Raw genomic sequence first — 24,170 nt, 5'->3', positions numbered from 1 at the left:
GTAGGCAGGGTGGTTCTTTTAGCAGGATCATCCTGAGGATGGCTTTCCTTCTCAACCTCAGCACATAGGTTATAACCTTAGGCTATACTTACCTACAACCCTGTACTGGGCTGTTCCTTAGCTGCCTCGGGATGAATAAAAAAAAAAAAAAATCTCACCAAACCATCGAGCACCAATGCATTATCCCCCAAACTGAGGACTAATCTTATTTGTTTGTTCTCCCCCCTCCAACAGACCCTCATGCTTCCCTCACTGACACCAATGTTTTATTCCACAACCCCCCCCCCCACTCCCACCCGAAACACCCTCCTACAGACACCATTACTTTATCCCCCCTTCCCTAACACCAGTGCTACTTCTCCACAGGCACTGGTACTCCCCCCATACACTTTGACCTCTAGTGCCCCCCCCCCCCAAACAGTTTGACTGTACTTTTTCAACAGTTGCTGTGTTGTTTTCAACTGAAAGTTTTCTTTTTGTGCGTTATTTCAACCTGTCAGTTTCTTTTTTCTTTGATGTATCCCATTAGGGAGATTTTCCTTCATGTCCTGTCCTGTAGAAACAATAGGAAGTTAAAAAATATCTTCAAACTGAGAGAAATCCCTTTTCAGACAGTTGTCACAGGAAAAGGAATCACCATTATCACATTGTCTAACAGACTCCTGGGGACGTGCCCGCGGGATTCCCTCATGTAAAAGGGAAAAGTCAGACAGTAGCCCTGGGGATAGTGGTTCTAAGATACAAGGAGAAGAATTCATCTCAGCTATTTGGAAAGGCTGAGGGATCACACAAGCCATTACCTGGTCAATGGAGCCAGACACTTTATAATGCTTTGAAACTAGACCCATAACAATGGAGTAGTGGGCTGAAACAGACCGAGAGAAAAAAAGGAGACAGGTAGATGATCCTGAGAGAAGAATCTCCTAATGCCTAATACTCCCACGAGGGAGGAGACAGAAGTTAACTCCCTGGTGGATAACAATGGACCTGAAGGTACAAAGCCTGTGGACCTTCATACTGGGGAATTAAGCTGGTAAACCTCACCCACAGGTAGAAGTTACCAGTGCTGAAACTTGACTAAGCCCGATCTGGCCAGATCTGCAGGTGTTAGGCCCCTCAGGAAGATGCTGACTACATGGATCCATGAAGCTGACTATTTTTTTTAGGTAGCTTGAGCATTCCACAATAGGGATGATAGGAAAAAGCACCTAGTCTGGACACAGTCCCCTGCAGATGTACCCCATCAATAATACAGCCATGCTTGTTTACTTGGTTTAATAACACCCAGGTTCATTTAACTCACTTCCTGTGAGCCCAGGGCATTAAAGCTCCATCCCCTTCTCTGGACTCACAGGGGAAGGGTGTAGAAAATGGTGTTAGGTCATAACTCCTACTGTTAGGGGAAGAAAAGGGCGAAGAGGGCCTGTGACGTCACTGCAGCAGACCAAGGAACACTGGAAAAAAGGTATGTATAGCATTTTAAGATTGCTGCTGTGGTTCTCCAAAAGGGAGGTAGGGCAAATAGGGAAGACCTTATGAGTCTAGAGTTGGGCTTTAAGCTTCCATCACCTGCTGGTTAATGCTTGGCACTGCATCTAGGTTCAAACGGCAGTGAAAGCCTTTGCCATGAGCAATTTAAATGGGCCATGACACCCAAAGCCAGAAGACTGGGGCTCCCAATCATGTAACACTGTTATTGGCTGCATATCGCTGTTGTCATCAGGAGCCAGGACTACAGGCTCTCAGTTGGTAGTAATTGACTGTAAGCTGTTGGTAGCAGCTCAGTCACATTTCTGCATTGGAACTGCTTTCTGGATTTTACTAAGATTGTATATTCAAGACTAACGTCAGCTGCTGTCTGGCTGGACCACCTGTCTGCTGGACTTTTGAATTCACGTTTGAGCACAGCAAGCGATTCTGCCTGTAGTTAGCTATTTTACCTGGTGACTCAGTGGATCCAAACATCTATGTGCACTATTGCACACAGGAGTGAACCTATGCTCTGATTCATGCCCCCCTCACATGCTCTCTCTATCCCCTCATGCAGTGTCTTTGAGCTCAGCATTTGAAAGCTCACTCCTGCAATGTAGGAAGCGAGCAGTAACGACTAGGCCTCGCTTATTATTATTATACAGGATTTATATAGCGCCAACAGTTTACGCAGCGCTTTACAATATAAAAGGGAGACAATACAGTTATAATACAATAAGATACAGGAGGATTAAGAGGGCCCTGCTCAGAAGAGCTTACAATCTAATAGGGTGGGAATTTAGAAATGTCCTAGTAACATCTTGGGAGTATTCCAGTCAGGCTTCATGAGATAAGTAAAAGGCCTACACCTATAGAGAAGGGCATTATTCAACTTTATAGGCAACTTTAATCAGAGCGGCATAGTTTGTTTTTATTTACAGACGTCCCTTATCTGCATAGGCAGTATTTTGGTAAAATTGAACTAACCCTTTACGTGCATTGTCTCGTAATCAAGCAAATACACCTATGTTCCTCTAGTATTCACAGTTTCCTATTAAATGGGAATTTTCTCAACTTAAGCTGGGTTCACATACTCAGACTTTTTTCATTCTAGCAAATTGAAAAAAAAAAACAACCGACAGATCGCCATACTAATACAAGCGATGGTAGTGAGGTGATCTTCCCCGCTGTGCTACTGTTTTCTGAGAGGAGGACACACTGAGAACAGAAGCCGATCGTTAGACTGGCTTCTGTCAGACAGGCAGCTGTACACATGTACCGAATGTCAGCTGGTTTCTGCTGAACCAGTCGATATTCGGATCATGTGTGTACCCAGCTTTACTAATGCATACCTACAGTATGTGCATACTTTATTTTAATTAACCAGTTGCCGACCGCCTCACGCAGATATACTGCGGCAGAATGGCACGGCAGGCAGAATCACGTACCTGTACGTGATCTGCCTCCCGCGGGCGGGGGGGTCCAATCGGACCCCCCCCGGTGGCCGAGGTGGTCGGCGTTTGTCCCCCCCTGATCGGAGGTGAGGGGGAGGCCCCCGCCTCGTGATCGCTCCCAGCCAATGGGATCATTCCTCTGCTGCTCTATGCTAAACAGCAGCAGAGGAAATGATGTAATCTCCCCTCGGCTCGGCATTTTCTGTTCTGGCGAGGAGGAGAGAAGACTTCATTGTGAGTGCACAAACACACACACACACAGTAGAACAGGGGTCTCAAACTGGCGGCCCTCCAGCTGTTGCGGAACTACAAGTCCCATGAGGCATTGGAAGACTGACAGTTACAAGTCCCCACAGACAGAGGCATGATGGGACTTGTGGTAGGGCAGTTAGTGTTAGGCCCCCTTTAGGTCTAGGGTACCCCCCTAACCCCCCCTAATAAAGTTTTAACCCCTTGATCACCCCCCGTCGCCAGTGTCACTAAGCGATCATTTTTCTGATCGCTGTATTAGTGTCACTGGTGACGCTAGTTAGGGAGCTAAATATTTAGGTTCGCCGTCAGCGTTTTATAGCGACAGGGACCCCCATATACTACCTAATAAATGTTTTAACCCCTTGATTGCCCCCTAGTTAACCCTTTCACCAGTGATCACCGTATAACTGTTACGGGTGACGCTGGTTAGTTTGTTTATTTTTTATAGTGTCAGGGCACCCGCTGTTTATTACCGAATAAAGGTTTAGCCCCCTGATCGTCCGGCGGTGATATGCGTCGCCCCAGGCAGCGTCAGATTAGCGCCAGTACCGCAAACACCCACGCACGCAGCATACGCCTCCCTTAGTGGTATAGCATCTGAACTGATCAATATCTGATCCGATCAGATCTATACTAGCATCCCCAGCAGTTTAGGGTTCCCAAAAAGGCAGTGTTAGCGGGATCAGCCCAGATACCTGCTAGCACCTGCGTTTTGCCCCTCCACCCGGCCCAGCCCAGCCCACCCAAGTGCAGTATCGATTGATCACTGTCACTTACAAAACTCTAAACGCATAACTGCAGCGTTTGCAGAGTCAGGCCTGATCCCTGCGATCGCTAACAGTTTTTTTGGTAGCGTTTTGGTGAACTGGCAAGCACCAGCCCCAAGCAGCGTCAGGTTAGCGCCAGTACCGCTAACACCCACGCACGCACCGTACACCTCCCTTATTCGTATAGTATCTGAACGGATCAATATCTGATCCGATCAGATCTATACTAGCGTCCCCAGCAGTTTAGAGTTCCCAAAAAGGCAGTGTTAGCGGGATCAGCCCAGATACCTGCTAGCACCTGCATTTTGCCCCTCCGCCAGGCCCAGCCCAGCCCACCCAAGTGCAGTATCGATCGATCACTGTCACTTACAAAACAATAAACGCATAACTGCTGCGTTCGCAGAGTCAGGCCTGATCCCTGCGATCGCTAACAGTTTTTTTTTGTAGCATTTTGGTGAACTGGCAAGCACCAGCGGCCTAGTACACCCCAGTCATAGTCAAACCAGCACTGCAGTAACACTTGGTGACGTGGCGAGTCCCATAAATGCAGTTCAAGCTGGTGAGGTGGCAAGCACAAGTAGTGTCCCGCTGCCACCAAGAAGAAGACAAACACAGGCCCGTCGTGCCCATAGTGCCCTTCCTGCTGCATTCGCCAATCCTAATTGGGAACCCACCACTTCTGCAGCACCCGTACTTCCCCCATTCACATCCCAACCAAATGCAGTCGGCTGCATGAGAGGCATTTTCTTTATGTCCTCCCGAGTACCCCTACCCAACGAACCCCCCCAAAAAAGATGTCATGTCTGCAGCAAGCGCGGATATAGGCGTGACACCCACTATTATTTTCCCTCCTGTCCTGATAATCCTGGTCTTTGCATTGGTGAATGTTTTGAACGCTACCATACACTAGTTGAGTATTAGCGTAGGGTACAGCATTGCACAGACTAGGCACACTTTCACAGGGTCTCCCAAGATGCCATCGCATTTTGAGAGACCCGAACCTGGAACCGGTTACAGTTACAAAAAAAAGTGTAAAAAAAAAAAACAAAAAAATATATTAAATTAAAAAAATAGTTGTCGTTTCATTGTTCTCTCTCTCTATATTCTCTCTCTATTGTTCTGCTCTTTTTTACTGTATTCTATTCTACAATGTTTTATTGTTATTATGTTTTATCATGTTTGCTTTTCAGGTATGCAATTTTTTATACTTTACCATTTACTGTGTTTTATTGTTAACCATTTTTTTGTCTTCAGGTACGCAATTCACGACTTTGAGTGGTTATACCAGAATGATGCCTGCAGGTTTAGGTATCATCTTGGTATCATTCTTTTCAGCCAGCGGTCGGCTTTCATGTAAAAGCAATCCTAGCGGCTAATTAGCCTCTAGACTGCTTTTACAAGCAGTGGGAGGGAATGCCCCCCCCCCCCACAATCTTCCGTGTTTTTCTCTGGCTCTCCTGTCTCAACAGGGAACCTGAGAATGCAGCCGGTGATTCAGCCAGCTGACCATAGAGCTGATCAGAGACTAGAGTGGCTCCAAACATCTCTATGGCCTAAGAAACCGGAAGCTACGAGCATTTCATGACTTAGATTTCGCCGGATGTAAACAGCGCCATTGGAAAATTGGGAAAGCATTTTATCACACCGATCTTGGTGTGGTCAGATGCTTTGAGGGCAGAGGAGAGATCTAGGGTCTAATAGACCCCAATTTTTTCAAAAAAGAGTACCTGTCACTACCTATTGCTATCATAGGGGATATTTACATTCCCTGAGATAACAATTAAAAATGATTAAAAAAAATAAAAATGAAAGGAACAGTTTAAAAATAAGATAAAAAAGCAAAAAAAAAAAAAAAAAAGGAAAAAAAAAAAGCACCCATGTCCCCCCCTGCTCTCGCGCTAAGGCGAACGCAAGCGTCGGTCTGGCGTCAAATGTAAACAGCAATTGCACCATGCATGTTAGGTATCATCGTGAAGGTCAGATCGAGGGTAGTAATTTTAGCAGTAAACCTCCTCTGTAAATCTAAAGTGGTAACCTGTAAAGGCTTTAAAAGGCCTTTAAAAACTGAATTTATTTTGTTGCCACTGCACGTTTGTGCGCAATTTTAAAGCATGTCATGTTTGGTATCCATGTACTCAGCCTAAGATCATCTTTTTTTATTTCATCAAACATTTGGGCAATATAGTGTGTTTTAGTGCATTAAAATTTAAAAAAGTGCGTTTGAAAAATCGCTGCGCAAATACTGTGTGAAAAAAAAAAATGAAACACCCACCATTTTAATCTGTAGGGCATTTGCTTTAAAAAAATATATAATGTTTGGGAGTTCAAAGTAATTTTCTTGCAAAAAAAATAAAATAATGTTTTCATGTAAAAAAAAGTGTAATTTTGGAAAGTAGACACCCCAAGCTATTTGCTGAGAGGCATGTCGAGTCCATGGAATATTTTATATTGTGACACAAGTTGTGGGAAAAAGACAATTTTTTTTTTTATTTTTATTTTTTTTTTTTTTGCACAAAGTTGTCACTAAATTATATATTGCTCAAACATGCCATGGGAATATGTGAAATTACACCCCAAAATACATTCTGTTGCTTCTCCTGAGTACAGGGATACCACATGTGTGAGACTTTTTGGGAGCCTAGCCGTGCACGGGACCCCGAAAACCAAGCACCGCCTTCAGGCTTTCTAAGGGTGTAAATTTTTTATTTCACTCTTGACTGCCTATCACAGTTTCAGAGGCCATGGAATACCCAGGTGGCACAACCCCCCCACAAATGACCCTATTTTGGAAAGTAGACACCCCAAGCTATTTGCTGAGAGGTATAGTGAGTATTTTGCAGACCTCACTTTTTGTCACAAAGTTTTGAAAATTGAAAAAAGAAAAAAAAAATTTTTTTCTTGTCTTTCTTCATTTTCAAAAGCAAATGAGAGCTGCAAAATACTCACCATGCCTCTCAGCAAATAGCATGGGGTGTCTACTTTCCAAAATGGGGTCATTTGGGGGGGGGTTTGTGCCACCTGGGCATTCAATGGACTCCGAAACTGTGATAGCCAGTGAAGAGTGAAATAAAAAATTTACACCCTTAGAAATCCTGAAGGCGGTGATTAGTTTTCGGGGCCCCGTACGCGGCTAGGCTCCCAAAAAGTCCCACATATGTGGTATCACCATACTCAGGAGAAGCAGCTAAATGTATTTTGGGTTGCAATTCCACATATGTCCATGGCCTGTGTGAGCAATATATCATTTAGTGACAACTTTGTGCAAAAAAAAAAAAATGTGTCACTTTCCCGCAACTTGTGTCAAAATATAAAATATTCCATAGGTAATAGGTGGTGAGGAGTACACATGTGGTATCCCCGTACTCAGTAGAAGCAGCAGAATGTATTTTGGGGTGTAATTCCACATATGCCTATAGCCTGTGTGAGCAATATATCATTTAATGACAACATTGTGCAAAAAAAAAATTTTGCAACATTGTGCAAAAAAAAAAAAAAAAAAAGTTTGTCATTTTCCCGCAACTTGTGGCAAAATATAAAATATTCCGTGGACTCAACATGCCTCTCAGCAAATAGCTTGGGGTGTCTACTTTCAAAAATGGGGTCATTTGGGAGGGGGGTGTGCCATCTGGGCATTTTATGGCCTTCAAAACTGTGACAGGTAGTGAGGAGTGAAATCAAAAATTTACGCCCTTGGAAATCCTGAAGGCGGTGATTGGTTTTCGGGCCCCGTACGCGGCTAGGCTCCCAAAAAGTCCCACACATGTGGTATCCCCGTACTCAGGAGAAGCAGTTGAATGTATTTTGGGGTGCAATTCCACATAGGCCCATGGCCTGTGTGAGCAATATATCATTTAGTGACAACTTTTTGTAAATTTTTTTTTTTTGTCATTCAATCACTTGGGACAAAAAAATTAATATTCAATGGGCTCAACATGCCTCTTAGCAATTTCCTTGGGGTGTTTACTTTCCAAAATGGGGTCATTTGGGGGGGGTTGTACTGCCCTACCATTTTAGCACCTCAAGAAATGACATAGGCAGTCATAAACTAAAAGCTATGTAAATTACAGAAAATGTACCCTAGATTGTAGACGCTATAACTTTTGCGCAAACCAATAAATATACGCTTATTGACATTTTTTTTACCAAAGACATGTGGCCGAATACATTTTGACCTAAATGTATGACTAAAATTGAGTTTATTGGATTTTTTTTATAACAAAAAGTAGAAAATGTAATTTTTTTTCAAAATTTTCGGTCTTTTTTCGTTTATAGCGCAAAAAAATAAAAACCGCAGAGGTGATCAAATAACATCAAAAGAAAGCTCTATTTGTGGAAAGAAAAGGACGCAAATTTCGTTTGGGTACAGCATTGCATGACCGCGCAATTAGCAGTTAAAGCGACGCAGTGCCAAATTGTAAAAAGTGCTCTGGTCAGGAAGGGGGTAAATCCTTCCGGGGCTGAAATGGTTAACAGTTTATTTCCTTCTGTCATATTGTCAAGGTGTTGAGAAAAACTTTTAAGAACAGTTGAAAAGATTGTCAAACTGGAATAGATGTTATAAAAACAAAATTTTTCTTCAAGTTGTATTGTGGCATTAAGGAGCATATATATTAAAAAAAAAATCACAAAATTTAACATATGGAAATACAAAGGGAAAGTTAAAAAGCTTATAAATAATGGGCATGTTTTAAGGAAAACCTGTCATGACAAAATATAGATTTCCATTGCTGACCTCATCCTGGAAATGCCTAGCTGTTATGCTGTTCTTTTTTATTACAGATTAGATCCAAAGTAAGTATGCAGCAACTGAGGTCAGAATTTCTGATCTGCGTACCTGTGCAGTAATCAGATACTGAAAGCCTGGTAACTCACATTTTTATATTTCTTTCACACAAGATTCTGCCGGCTAATCCAATATAATTTTATTACATATAATAAAATAATTAGCCAACACATAAATGCTACATTGGGGCTGATTTACGAAAGCCGTGCGACATCAGTAGAGGCGCATGGCAAGGCGCAACGCACATTTTCATTTATACGAAACGGTGCGCCGGGAACAGAGCGTGAATCCCCCATTTACTATAGTGATCTCGGCGCACGGGAGAATGAAATCCGTGTGCCACTATGGACAACGCACACGGCATCTTCAATTCAATATTAACAAAAGATGGAGGCGCCAATATTATGGGGTGATGTGGGGTGATGTGAGGAAGTTTAGTAACAACTGCCCAAGTAACAAATATGCCCAAAATAGAATGAGAAAGTAACTTTTTCAGAGCAAGCTTGCTGTGCCTGCAAGTACGTTTAGACTGCGCGAGATCAATGTAAGCACTGCGCATGTGCAAGCGGCTCTTGCGCTCGTTCAAATGCGGGGAATGCCCAGAGTCTCTGTTTTGTACCACTTAATTCTTTAAAACCAATAAAAATAAGTTAAAAAATAAATAAATAAAAACAACGAATCAATCTGAGGATGGGCGTTGCCTATCTAGAAAATTTCCAGCACAGGGGGCGTGGCCAGGATGTGATCGGTAGCGGACATGTTTAAGGAGAGCTCCGCTCTTCCTTTTCTTACCCTTCTGATTCCTTGCAGCTTTGGCCCCTGCCATCTACCTGCTCCTGCGGGGGAATTTCCAGTGACCCTGCAGCATCAGTCACATGGCTCGTGCACCACCAATCTTGCTCCCTCTCTTCCCACACTGCTCTAGCAATAGACATGATGCAGCGGCCATGTCAGCTTCACAGAGCAGCCTGGAGCCTCAGCCAACTGCTCCCTCCTGAAACTCTCCCAACACAAAAGTCATCCTACAAGCCATAGACTATTGCAATTTTTCACTCATGGAGTGCATAGATCAGCTGGCAATTGAGTGCAATCTCATCTGCCATAATCTGGATACATTTCAACACCAAGTTTATGGAGGCAGAGGAACACATGTCTGCCATGGAGGATACTACCAGTGTACACACTGTCACCATAAAAAGATCTACAATGCCACATCAGAGAATCTTGGACAGGGCAAAAGACGTGGAAAATCGCCTTTATAGGAAAGCATGTGGGTGGTGGGTCTCCCAGAGGGTGATCATCCCGAAATTTTTACTGAATCCTTCTTCAAGGAGCTTCTAAATCTGACAGAGGTCTCCTCTGCTCATGCAGTGGAAAGGGCACGCCATGTCCCTACAGGCCCTAGATGCCTGTGCGCTAATCCTAGACCTTTCCTGGTATGGTTCCTAAATTATGGAGATCAGGACCACATTTTATCTACAGCACGTAATCAACTATTACTCTGCTTCTAGAGTACCACAATCATGCTGTTCCCAGACTATTCCACTGAAATCCAAAGTAGAAGGAGAACCTTCCAAGATGTTCACAGGCGCCACCTATAGCATGCTCTAACCCAGCAAACTGTGTATGGTTCATGAAGGCTCCACCAAATTCCTGGACACCCCAGAGGATGCAGCTGCCTAGCTATTTAAACAATTTTGTTGCTTTACTGGCTCATGCAAGTTTCTTTTTTTCCCTTGTATGGGGGTCCTTTCTAACTATCGTGTTATTCCCCCTACTCCAAGTGGTCCTTCCAGCCTTCATTCACACCACTCCTCTCTACATGGCCCCTTAACTGTCATCTCTGGCTGTGCTGGGCCTCTAGTTTCAACATCTGATCCTTCTCATCATATTGACTGCTCCACTGCGTCTCACTCATCATGGTTGATTGGCGGTCCTGCCTGGGATGAAGACAAACTCTATCTCTCCCTGGAGGAGTTCTACCTTTTTGAGGTTCTGTGCCTTCGATCACACCTTATCACCCCTCCTCCCCTGCATATTCCCCTCCCTTTGATCAGAACATTTTAACTACCTTGTTTGACAAAGTGCTGACACACCATCCTTACAGCATTATTAATTGCGGAGATGTTAATGCAGTTTTAGTTCCTTCGCTTGATACTACTAATCCTAACTGCCCACCCCGTCCAAGTCTCTCTGCCAGGGATGAGCTTGATGTTCGGGTCAAACATAAGTTCGAACCAAACATCGGGTGTTACAAAAAAAAGGGGACCCTGGAAAAGGGAAACCTTTGTACCCCCGGTACAGCGGGACTTTATAGGCGAACAACAAAAAATTATTTTGTATAAAAATATATTATTTATTGAAAATTGCTTAAAAAAGCATAAAACATGATAGAGATCTAAACATACATCTGTACAAAGTATTGTGCAAAGTGCATCAGTTTTTTCGCATAGTGTATTTTCCACAACTCAAATTATAAACATATATTTCTCCATAAGCCTGGCATGTTTCAGGACGGTGTCCCTTCTTCAGAGGCGTTTTTAGGAGAGAAACAGATAGATGTATTCTGAAAAACAGGTAGGAAAAGTTTGAACATAGAAACATTATTCAGGGCAAAAATCCACATTATGGCATCTGAGAATATCCAATATACATACCAGTATCCAATTTTTAAGAAGAGTTGTACAAAAATATGCGAAAAACACATTTTTTCTTATGGAGAAAAAATAATAAATAAATGAATTTCAACTGCCAATTGTCCATTAATGAAAATGGTGGCCTCCGTTCGGGCCAAGAGAAACCCACACAAAGGTCCCCAAGAAAGAGGACGAACCCCGCCACATCCAAAGTAGAGCCCTAGGAAATAATTCAAATAATTTTATTTTATTACATTTTATAGGATTTAAGAAGCGTCTTATCAAAAAACTATGTAGACTATGTAAGCTATGTAAAAAAGGCTGCTTTTCCTGTAGTCCACATATTAGAACTCACTGCTTTATATTTTTTGTTTGTTATTTAAAAAGAAAACATGAATCAAACTTTCCTATGCAATTAACAATTAAACTGCAAGGAAGCCAACAAAATAACTTGTAAAAAATTATACAGAGCAGCGGCAAACAAAAGAAAGTTCCCCTTCTCTGCTTAGAAGCAGTGAGATAGGGGGAGATCAAGTAGCTTTTTTACTTACTTAATAAAAGATTAGATGCAATATACAGGAAGCTGGAGCGTAGTTGTTTGTTGGGGTGTGTGTTTGGGCAGGATGCCATCTGCAGATTTTAAAAGCTGCTGGCGCTTGCGCAGTGCTGATCGTTCTAGAAGTGTCAGCAGAGTAAGATGTTTAGAGAGGCCGCGTCATTGTGTATAACGCGATGACGTCATAGCAACGCAACGTTCAAGAATGGAAACAAAACCGGAAGCAACGCTGTAAAACAGGAAAGGGGAGGAGAAAGAAGAAAAAAACGATATGATAGGTTGCTTGGGATAAGCCAGAGTATCCCAATAGCAACCACTCAGAGACAAAACGTTGCAAACAAAAACATAAAAATGTCTGAAAAAAAGAGGAGTATTGGGGAATATTTACAAAGGGCCTCTAGGGACTCAGGCAAGGAACATCCAAACGGGGCCCCCCAGGGCCGAGTCTGCACGGCACCTGCCCACTACAGAATAGTGGAGGAGCGTCATGCAGACAGGGCCTGCCGGCGCGATATCACCGCAATTGCGCAATCAGCCAAAGGCTGAACAGGCATGCAGTGTGAAATCTTACCATTTGGTAATGTAAATTTGGTCTGTGTGTTCATATAACAGCAGCAAGGACATCCACCACAGGTGAAAGTTCCAAGTCTTTTACATGTATCGGAGCAAAAAGTGCCAGTGTACTCACTTTTAACCAGATGGTCTCTTAGTGAACGTGCTCGTCTGAAAGTGATGGTTGGTGTCGTAGACACATGTCACTTTAAATTAGGGTCAATTTGTAGCAGGTGCCAGTTGTTGTGTAAAATATTTTTAATGATTGTATGTTGTTTATTGTAGGTGGTTATTACTCTGGTGATTGATTGGGAGTCTGCAGATGTTTTCTTAGGAAAAAGTATATTATGTCTCAGTTGTCCTCATGCACGTTTAAAGGCCTTTTTCAAACATGTAGATGAATAGCCTTGAGCCTTTAATATATTTGCCTCACGGGCAAATTCAATATCAGTGGAGCAATTGCGTCTGAGCCTCAAGTATTGCCCATATGGAATGGATGACACTAAGGACTTGGGAAGTGAACTGGACGCGTGTAAGATCCTCGGTAGGACTCCATGGTGCGGGCTCTACTGTATCTACACACACTGGTGATTCTTCATTATCTTCTATTACCACTACCCTACTTCAGTCAGACAAAGATTTTTTTAGTTCACCGAATGGTTGCAAATCCTCCGGACATCTAATCTCCTCACATATTTCCCCTTCTGCCTTTTCTTCCTCTCCTAATACTCAAAACATTGTCAATCTCTCTAATCACTCACTTACACAAACTGAAAGGGACTTGCTGCACAAAGGTCTCAGGTTCTGTCCAGATGCTGGTTTAAAGAACCTTTGAAGTAATCAAAGATTTACATCTTTTCGCTCGAAAACTCTACTATAAGAGTCTTTTCTTGAAGGAAAAAAATATTTCTCAAACAGAGACGAAGAGATCAGATGAAGCATTGGATGATCTCTTAACACTCCTTGAAGAACAGGATCCTAGTGATCTGATTGATTTAATAGACACTGAAAGCCTCTTAGAGGCTTTTCGCCCCGATACATGTAAAAGACTTGGAACTTTCACCTGTGGTGTATGTCCTTGCTGCCGTTATATGAACACACAGACCAAATTTACATTACCAAATGGTAAGATGTACAAGCCCAGACACTTTGCAAATTGCAAGAGGTCTGGTGTTATTTACCTCTTGACATGCCAATGTGAATGTTTTTACGTTGGCAAAACGAAATTGGAGTTCCATAAGAGAGCAGCACGACATATCACCAGCATGAGACAGGCGAACACAGACCTTCCTCTGGGGCAACATGTGCGAGACCACCACATGGGCAAGTTTCCCTTGTCCATTTCACCATTCTTGACCGGATTCATCCGAATAACAGAGGTGGTGATTGGAACAAGATCTTGCTCCAGAGGGAGGTCCGTTGGATTGCCGATCTCAGTGCAACTCGGTTCCCAGGACTCAATACCCAAATGAGTTTCCGTCCATTCTTGGACGGCTTCGTATCGGGGGATGTGAAAAAGAGTAATTGCCATATTATAAAAATGCGCTGTATGTTTAAGCAACATGTTTAATATTTGTTTAAGAAACTGTATATTTGTAAGGTATATTATGTTTTCCATTACCATAATATCATATGAGGAAAAATAAACATAATATGATTGATGATACAACTGGCGATAATACTATATTACATTTTTTTATGTTGACCGTTTTCTGCTGTTTTTTCATACAACCATTGTTATTCTAGCCTGTGTTTTGTTCTGTATCCATTGCTGTCCAACATAATTTCATTGTGTGCATCTGGTCATGTCCATATACTCAGAAAAACAAAATACCTTTGAGGTTTAATTAGATGAGTCTATTTTTGAAGATTCTCATAGCTAGATTTTTTCTTGTTGCCTATCCCTCCGTTTTGGTTTTCTAATTTACCCCCGCCCGGCGCACGTGGGCCCTGTCTTTCCATCTTGTTTGATGGAGAGCATGGCCTCCAATTCACACTGCATGCCTGTTCAGCCTTTGGCTGATTGCGCAATTGCGGTGATATTGCGCCGGTGGGCCCTGTCTGCATGACACTCCTCCACTATTCTGTAGTGGGCGGGCGCCGTGCAGACTCAGCCCTGGAGGTCCCCGTTTGGATGTTTCTTGCCCGAGTCCCTAGAGGCCCTTTGTAAATATTCCCCAATAGTTCACTTTTTTTCAGACATTTTTATGTTTTTGTTTGCAGCGTTTTGTCTCTGAGTGGTTGCCACCATATTCACTGGTGGACAATTGACAGTTGAAATTCATTTATTTATTATTTTTTCTTCATAAGAAAAAATTTGTCTTTCACATATTTTTGTACAACTCTTCTTAAAAGTTGGATACTGGTATGTATATTGGACATTCTCAGATGCCATAATGTGGATTTTTGCCCTGAATAATGTTTCTATGTTCAAACTTTTCCTACCTGTTTTTCAGAATACATCTATTTGTTTCTCTCCTAAAAAACGCCTCTGAAGAAGGGACACCGTCCTGAAACATGTCAGGCTTATGGAGAAATATATGTTTATAATTTGAGTTGTGGAAAATATACTATGTGAAAAAACTGATGCACTTTGAACAATACTTTGTACAGATGTATGTTTAGATCTCTATCATGTTTTTATGCTTTTTTTAAGCAATTTTCAATAAATAATATATTTTTATAAAATAAATAAAATACCGCGCCTGTCTAGTAAGTGGAAAAAGCTGCCAACACTACAGAACGACTAGGACTGTGTAGAAAATATAAAAAAAAAATGTGTAGCGCTAAGGTAAATATAGTGAAAAGAAGGTTTTGGAACAAGGAGAAGTGGAACCACAATTTAAAGTGGACCGTAACCTCAACCAGGCCAAAACCAAATATGTGTATACACAGACAGTGTGATACAAACAAAGTGCAGTGCTTTTTCTTTTGAAAAAAAGTGCAAATGTGCATAAAAATAAAGTGAAAGTAAATCAACAATTAATAATCTCAAAAATCCACATTTTGCTAGTGAAGAGATGTAAAAGACTGTCCAACATAATGGTGAGGAAGTGTTAATCCCATATAAATGATAAAGACTTATTATTATAGTCCATATGTTGCATGGTGCAGTTGAAACAGGGGACCCAAGGCAGATATCCTTATAATACAGAGGCTCCAACTCTGAAGGGGCCCAAGGCAGATATCGTTATAACGCAGAGACTCAGAAAATGTAAGGTAGAATACTCTTACCAACTTCGGTGGACTCACAAGCCATAGGCGGTGAGTCAAACGAGCTTGTACTGTCTTGTGATAAATGACAGTATAAAGATGGATGATACACCAGAGGACGTCCTCCTTGAATGGGAAGCCCGGAGCCTATCCTGTAGGTCTGCACGATCACCGTTTTCATCAGCATACATGGACCATAAAGAAAACAACGACAAGGAACCTCCACATAGTGTAAATCCGAAAAATTATTTCTTAATTGGCATTTATTAGATCAATCATGATCATCAAAACAATCCATAAAAATCTTGATTTAAAAATAGAATCGATTCAAATAAAATAAAAGATAAAAAATATAAGCGTGGTGTGGGTGGCTGGGTACAGCAAGGAGACCCGACGCGTTTCGTCTGAAGAGACTTCTACCCCAGCAGAAGTCTCTTCAGACGAAACGCGTCGGGTCTCCTTGCTGTACCCAGCCACCCACACCACGCTTATATTTTTTATCTTTTATTTTATTTGAATCGATTCTATTTTTAAATCAAGATTTTTATGGATTGTTTTGATGATCATGATTGATCTAATAAATGCCAATTAAGAAATAATTTTTCGGATTTACACTATGTGGAGGTTCCTTGTCGTTGTTTTCTTTATGGTCCATGTATGCTGATGAAAACGGTGATCGTGCAGACCTACAGGATAGGCTCCGGGCTTCCCATTCAAGGAGGACGTCCTCTGGTGTATCATCCATCTTTATACTGTCATTTATCACAAGACAGTACAAGCTCGTTTGACTCACCACCTATGGCTTGTGAGTCCACCGAAGTTGGTAAGAGTATTCTACCTTACATTTTCTGAGTCTCTGCGTTATAACGATATCTGCCTTGGGCCCCTTCAGAGTTGGAGCCTCTGTATTATAAGGATATCTGCCTTGGGTCCCCTGTTTCAACTGCACCATGCAACATATGGACTATAATAATAAGTCTTTATCATTTATATGGGATTAACACTTCCTCACCATTATGTTGGACAGTCTTTTACATCTCTTCACTAGCAAAATGTGGATTTTTGAGATTATTAATTGTTGATTTACTTTCACTTTATTTTTATGCACATTTGCACTTTTTTTCAAAAGAAAAAGCACTGCACTTTGTTTGTATCACACTGTCTGTGTATACACATATTTGGTTTTGGCCTGGTTGAGGTTACGGTCCACTTTAAATTGTGGTTCCACTTCTCCTTGTTCCAAAACCTTCTTTTCACTATATTTACCTTAGCGCTACACATTTTTTTTTTTTTTAATATATTTTTATACAAAATCATTTTTTGTTGTTCGCCTATAAAGTCCCGCTGTACCGGAGGGTACAAAGGTTTCCCTTTTCCAGGGTCCTCTTTTTTGTAATACAATTTGGGATGTTGGCAACGCCTTATTGAGAACTACAAATTCTCTCTGTGGTTCATCACTATATACAAACATCGGGTGTTCGCCCGTTCACCGAACAGCAAACATTATGGAGCGATCATGGCAAATTTGAGCGCTGTGGGGCGCCCCATAATGCACTGCAAAATTGCATTGCTGTATGATGATTGGCCAAAGCATGCACCTGACCTGCATGCTTTGGCCAATCACAGCACGCTCTAAGAGAGCCATAATTGGCCAAAGGCAGGGTGCCTTTGGCCAATCAGGACTCAGTCCACACCCCACACTATATAAGGCTGCTTACACGGCGGCCGTGTGTAGTGTTGTTGGTGTGGACAGAGAGATAGCTTGATTTAGATTAAGCAGGCAGGTTATTCAGTTAGTGGCAGTGTATTTGATATATATATACAGTCTAGTGTGTATGTAATATATATACACACAGTATCTCACAAAAGTGAGTACACCCCTCACATTTTTGTAAATATTTTATTATATCTTTTTATGTGACAGCACTGAAGAAATTACACTTTGCTACAATGTAAAGTAGTGAGTGTACAGCTTGTATAACAGTGTAAATTTGCTGTTCCCTCAAAATAACTCAACGCACAGCCATTAATGTCTAAGCTTCTGGCAACAAAAGTGAGTACACCCCTAAGTAAAAATGTCCAAATTGGGCCCAATTAGCCATTTTCCCTCCCCAATGTCATGTGACTCATTGGGGTTACAAGGTCTCAGGTGTGAATGGGGAGCAGATGTGTTAAATTTGGTGTTATTGCTCTGTCTCTCTTCCTGATCACTGGAAGACCAACATGGCACCTCATGGCAAAGGGCTCTCTGAGGATCTGAAAAAAAGAATTGTTGCTCTACATAAAGATGGCCTAGGCTATAGAAAGATTGCCAAGACCCTGAAACTGAGCTAGAGCATCATGGCCAAGACCATACAGCGGTTTAACAGGACAGGTTCCACTCAAAACAGGCCTCGCCATGGTCGACCAAAGTAGTTGAGTGCACGTGCTCAGCGTCCTATCCAGAAGTTGTCTTTGGGAGATAGACGTATGAGTGCTGCCAGCATTGCTGCAGAGGTTTAAGGGGTGGGGGTCAGCCTGTCAGTGTTCAGACCATACATCGCACACTGCATCAAACTGGTCTGCATGGCTGTCATCCCAGAAGGAAGCCTCTTTTAAAGATGATGCACAATAAAGCACGCAAACAGTTTGCTGAAGACAAGCAGACTAAGGACGTGGATTACTGGAACCATGTCCTGTGGTCTGATGAGACCAAATTAAAGTTATTTGGTTCAGATGGTGTCAAGTGTGTGTGGCGCCAACCAGGTGAGTGTCATGGTTATGCAATAGTTTTGTCTGTCAGCTTACCTGTGTCCATGTGTTCATCTCTGCTTGTGACCCTGACCTTTGGCATATTATGTTTATCCTTGTCTGCTAGTCACCCTGACATTTGGCTTATTCCTTACTTTCCTTGTTGTTCCAGCCTGCTGCCTCCGCCCTCTTCTCCTGTAGTCTACCGTGAGAATGAGCTGTGAGACCCTGGGGGCCACGACCTGGAGCCAGACTGCAGCTCAGTCCATCCTCACCACTAGGGGCTCTGGTGAACACCTGCTGACTCTTAGACTCCGCACCCTGGGGAATCTATGTTCTAGCTCCCAGTGGGATATGTGTTAGTGATCCAGTAGACCTGCTTCCTGAACCTCCCAGGGTTCAATCCGCAGCAGTCAGTCCTAGGGTCCACTACCTAGCGGTGCATGTCTGACTCCTACAGAGTGCATCTGTCACCTAGCCTCAAGGTGACCAGACAGTGAGGAGTACAAAGACAAGTGTGTCTTGCCTACAGTCAAGCATGGTGGTGGGAGTGTCATGGTCTAGGGCTGCATGAGTGCTGCCGGCACTGGGGAGCTACAGTTCATTGAGGGAAAGATGAATGCCAACATGTACTGTGACATACTGAAGCAGAGCATGATCCCCCTCCCTTCGGAGACTGGGCCACAGGGCAGTATTCCAACATGATAACAACCCCGATCACACCTCCAAAATGACCACTGCCTTGCTAAAGAAGCTGAGGGTAAAGGTGATGGACTGGCCAAGCATGTCTCCAAACTTAAACCCTATTGAGCATCTTTGGGGCATCTTCAAATGAAAGGTGGAGGAGCGCAAGGTCTCGAACATCAACCAGCTCCATGATGTCATCATGGAGGAGTGTAAGAGGACTCCAGTGGCAACCTGTGAAGCTCTGGTGAACTCCATGTCCAAGAAGGTTAAGGCAGTGCTGGAAAATAATGGTGGCCACACAAAATATTAACACTTTGGGCCCAATTTGGACATTTTCACTTAGGGGTGTACTCACTTTTGTTGCCAGTGGTTTAGACATGAATGGCTGTGTGTTGTTATTTTGAAGGGACAGAAAATTTACACTGTTATACAAGCTGTACACTCACTACTTTACATTGTAGCAAAGTGTCAATTCTTCAGTGTTGTCACATGATAAGATATAAGGGGGGTGTACTCACTTTTGTGAGATACTGTGTATATATATATATATATATATATATATATATATATATATATATACTGTATTTATTGGCGTATAACACTCACTTTTTCACCATTAAAATCGGGTGCAAATAGCGTGTGCGTGTTATACGCCAATACTTTAATTTTAGCTGCCTCGGAGGGGACAGGGAGGGGGGGCAGGACGAGCGCCGTCAGATTACATACAGCGAGAATCTCCTGTTTACTTGGCGGCATCTGTAATAAGAAGCCCCGTCTCTTGGGCCGCCTTTGGACCACTGTTCTGTCTATCATAGGAGATTCTCACTGTATGTAATCTGACAGCGCTTGTCCTGTCCCCCTCCCTGTCCCCTCTGGGCTGCAGATGGGCATCCATCAAGCTGCACTGATGGCAATGGTGAGGCTGCTGCATTGATGGCAATGGTGAGGCTGCATTGATGTGGACTGATGAGGCTGCATTGATGGCACTTGTGAGGCTGCAGATGGGCACTGACCCTTATTTTGCTTCAAAGTTCCCTATTTAAAATTTACGTTTTTTTCCTGAAACTTCCCTCTTAAAATGAATGTGCGTGTTATACGCCAATAAATACGGTATATATACACACTCTGCATTTAGCATAGACTATATATTCAGTGTTTACTCTACATACAGACAGTGTATTAATATATTTATATATATATATATACACACCCACATACTTGTGTCTTGTGTGTGTGTATATAAATATATACTCTGCATCCTATATCTACAGTGGTGTACTGTTTTTAATACACTTCAGGCTGTGTACGCAGTATCTAAAATAGTGTGTACAGTTTCTATTACACTTCTGGTGGTGTACACAGTATAAAATACAGTGCAGCCATTGTACAGTTTCTAATACAGTGCAGGAGGTCTACACAGTTACTAATACAGTGTGTACAGTTTCTACTACACTTCTGGTGGTGTACACAGTACACAATACAGTGCAGCCATAGTACAGTTGCTAATACAGTGCAGGCGGTGTACACAGTATCTAATACAGTGTGTACAGTTTCTACTATACTTCTGGTGGTGTACACAGTACACAATACAGTGCAGCCATAGTATAGTTGCTAATACAGTGCAGGCGGTGTACACAGTATCTAATACAGTGTGTACAGTTTCTACTACACTTCTGGTGGTGTACACAGTATCTAATACTGCCGGTGAAGCAGTATTAAATAGTGTGGTGTTGCAAAACAAAATATACTTCATGTCCGGAAGGCCACCAAGGAGAGGCAGAGGCTCACAGGCCACTAAAAGAGGGAAAGCAGCCTCTGTGTCTACAGTCAACAGTGCTGGTCGTGGACATGGTGCATTCTCTGCAGGTGGCCGTGGGGCATGCTTGTCCTTTTTTTCTGCTGCTGGCCGTGTTATTGAGCCAGAACATGCAGAAGTGTTGGTGGAGTGGATAACAAAGCCGTCCTCATCCCCCTCATCCTCTGTCACCCTTGCTCAGAGTAGTTTGCCTTCCAAAGCAGCTGCCAAAGTGGCCTATTCCACAGTAACTCCTTCAGTAACCCCACAATCATGCATGAAGGAGTCCCCAGAATTATTCGACAACAGTGTCGGACACATGCTGCTGGAGGATGCGCCGTGATCTGAAGGCACCGATGTTGGTTCCCAGGTTGAGGAAGCGAGTATCATGAGCCTAGAGAGAGGGGGTGCCACAGAAGGACAGGAAACTGGCAGTCATGTTCCCCCAGCTGCAGCATACTGCCAAGTTTGCTCCAGCTACGAGGAGGGAGGTGATGATGAGGTCACTGACTGTATTTGGGTGCCTAAGAGAAGAGAGGAGGAGGAGGCACAACTCCAATGAGGCAGGATGTCCTCTAGGGGGCAGCTTAAGGGCAGCCACCCTATTGCATCACACTGCAGAGCTCCGCAGGTGCAGGGCCCTGCTGACTCCCCGCTGATTTTTAAAAGTTCCTTGTTGTGGGCCTTTTTCGACACGTGTGCAGCACCACTGCTGTTTGCATCCTATGTCTGAAGCGAATCAAGCATGGCCGGAACAGCAGCCGCTTGGGCACCACATACTTGACCAGACATATGATGACCTGCCATGCAGTCCATTGGCAACAGCATTTAAAAGACCCACATCAAAGAAAAAAAGTGGACTTCTCCTTGCTCCTCATCAGGGATCTCCAACCCTACTATATATACCTCCAGTCCTCTCAAAAAGCTGCACTGAGAGGAATGAAGGTATAGCAATAGGTGTCCCAAGTACTTGCAGCCAATCTGCTAGCAGTATACCACCATCTGATTTTTAGCAGGCAAATTTCCCTACCCCAGTTGCTGAACCGTAAAAAGAAATTCGGTCCCGGCCACCCACATGCTCAGCATCTAAATGCTAGCTTGGTCAAATTGCTATGATTTAGAACTAATCCCCCTGCAGTGCAGCTGGAGGGAGAAAGAGGAGGAGAAGCTGGCAGTGCTGCAGGGGGGAGGCAGAAGAGGATCAGTGTCTGCAATAAGACAGTACAGCCAGTCCTCCTACTCAGTAGGTGCCAGGCCCCCCTTTTGAACTGACTGGGCCTGGGTCCAGTACAGAAGGGCTGGCTGTAATTCCTTATCAGTGGCCCTGGCAGTGCGTTATTTTGCCAAAAATTCACCTGTCTATTTTTTAACATTTTGGTGCATTACCAGCTTATTCTTTTGAACAGGTTGCCTTAACACAATGCACCACATCAGGATAATATAAATCCACCCTGAAAGTTTTAGCATCACAGTCACATGTAATTATAAGATATTTGATATTTGATGCTTTTTCCAGTCAGACACAGCATAGAATTTTCCAATTAAATTCATAACACACTTGAAAAGCTCTGCCTCAGTAGTGGGATATGGATCCATTTTCACGCAGGGAAACTCATGCCTTTTTGTTGTAGATCTTTCCTATGTGGCTGGTTCACATCTAAACACTGCAGTTCAGAGTAAGAGGGAAAGAGAGACTATATGAACTCATTCACTCCTATACATGCTTCAACGCACACATAACAATATACACCCAGCCTAACTGCCTACTATGATTGCATGTTGGCACCTTATATTGTAACTACATTTGGTATATTTACAGTCACATTTTGAAATATGAAAAAAGGTAAATATATGCTGTAGCTTATCTTTTTGAATTAATAAGACTTACTTGTAATTTGTGCTCCAGTTGTTTCATTCTCTCCTGGTATACAAGGGGGATGTTGATTGTTACTGCAGACATGTCTACTTAGATATCTTATGCCTCATCTAAAATCTAACAATGAGATAAATAATGTGATGGATTACTCCAACGCAAGCTTTATGCTGTCACATGACAACGCTATCCACTCCTATGTCTTGTTTCACTTCTACAATTGTTAAGAGGATGAAAGATTTAAGATGCTTAGAGCGCTCCTCCTTCTCAAACACCACAACAAAAACAGTGGATTATTCTTTTGTTTCTAAATGGGCAATTGTGCATTTTAGCAGTTGATAACATATATGAATAAATATTGCTATGGGATACCATACTATTAAGCCACAAAATCTTTTATGATGGGGACAATTATGAAATGTAGTGTGTAATAGGGCTTTTATTGTTCCTCCCTCATGATTGTCTCCCCTTAGCTACAAGTGTTATTAATTTGCCAGAATCACTGGAAAAGCACAATGTCATTTAGGTGCCACTTACTTTATAAATGCATTTGTTATTAACATTTTTTAATGGATTTGTGTGTTTATGTGGCAAGTGGTTTGGACATTCTGGGATGCATCTGCAAGCTTCCGCCTATGTACTGTAACACAATATTTTTCACTAGGACATGGTTGAAAATGGACCATCATTGTTTCCTAACCATTAATATAAATAATATATAACAGTAACTTTACAGTAACTCACTATGTAACTGCACATTGCAACTTTTTTATAATAAATTCACAATGCTTTGTTAACGATATCAAATATTTATTAAATGCAGTCACTCACCTGTGCATTGTAGACAGTTTTTTTAAAATTTTTTATATACCATACCAACATGGCATTCATTCTAACTGTGCCGAGACCCTTCAACTTTAACCGGCCATAGATGGAACTTTGGGCAATTCGGTAAGGATTGAACAAATTTTGATTCATGACATCACACACACACTACTTGACCTTGCGCATGCACAATACAACAGTATTGCATATTCATACAGCACAGCATGACTTGTGCATGTGCAATGGGAAGCCAGCTGTGAAGCTGCAGGGAGTCGCAGCCAGCTCCCTTAGTAAATATGCTGGCACCGTGGACCTGTTGCCTGGCAAAGAACCAGCCCAGGTGAGGACAGTACTGGATCCCTGGACAGGTAAGTGTTCTTTTTTTTAAAGGCCAGCAGCTACAGGACTTGTAGCTGCTGATTTTTTTTCCTTTAAGACCTAAGTTTGAAGATCCTCTTTAAGTAGCTATCCTATTGGAACACACTTTGTATATGACAATGCACCCAAGGGTGTAAAATGCACAAGAGTATTCACATTTCTGGCATTGGAGTTTTATTTGCAGCAAGGCAGTCTGTTG

At 42.6% G+C, this 24,170-nt stretch overlaps 1 protein-coding gene across 3 annotated transcripts in view; it reads right to left on the bottom strand.

The window, feature by feature from the left end:
* Positions 1 to 22,947, bottom strand: part of KIF25 (kinesin family member 25) — a 161,928-nt gene extending 138,981 nt beyond the window's left edge. For all 3 annotated transcript variants that reach the window (XR_012243938.1, XM_073627535.1, XM_073627536.1), the window contains exon 1: positions 22,784 to 22,947. Coding sequence is in view for 2 of the 3 variants with exons in the window: in XM_073627535.1 (XP_073483636.1) it covers positions 22,784 to 22,855 (72 nt within the window). In the remaining variant the exon portion in view is untranslated. The remainder of the gene's footprint in view (positions 1 to 22,783) is intronic.
* Between the last annotated feature and the right edge of the window lie 1,223 nt (positions 22,948 to 24,170).

Source organism: Aquarana catesbeiana, linkage group LG04, assembly GCF_042186555.1.
Source record: "Aquarana catesbeiana isolate 2022-GZ linkage group LG04, ASM4218655v1, whole genome shotgun sequence".
Taxonomy (NCBI): Eukaryota; Metazoa; Chordata; class Amphibia; order Anura; family Ranidae; genus Aquarana; species Aquarana catesbeiana.
This window is presented reverse-complemented; position numbering and strand designations above follow the sequence as displayed.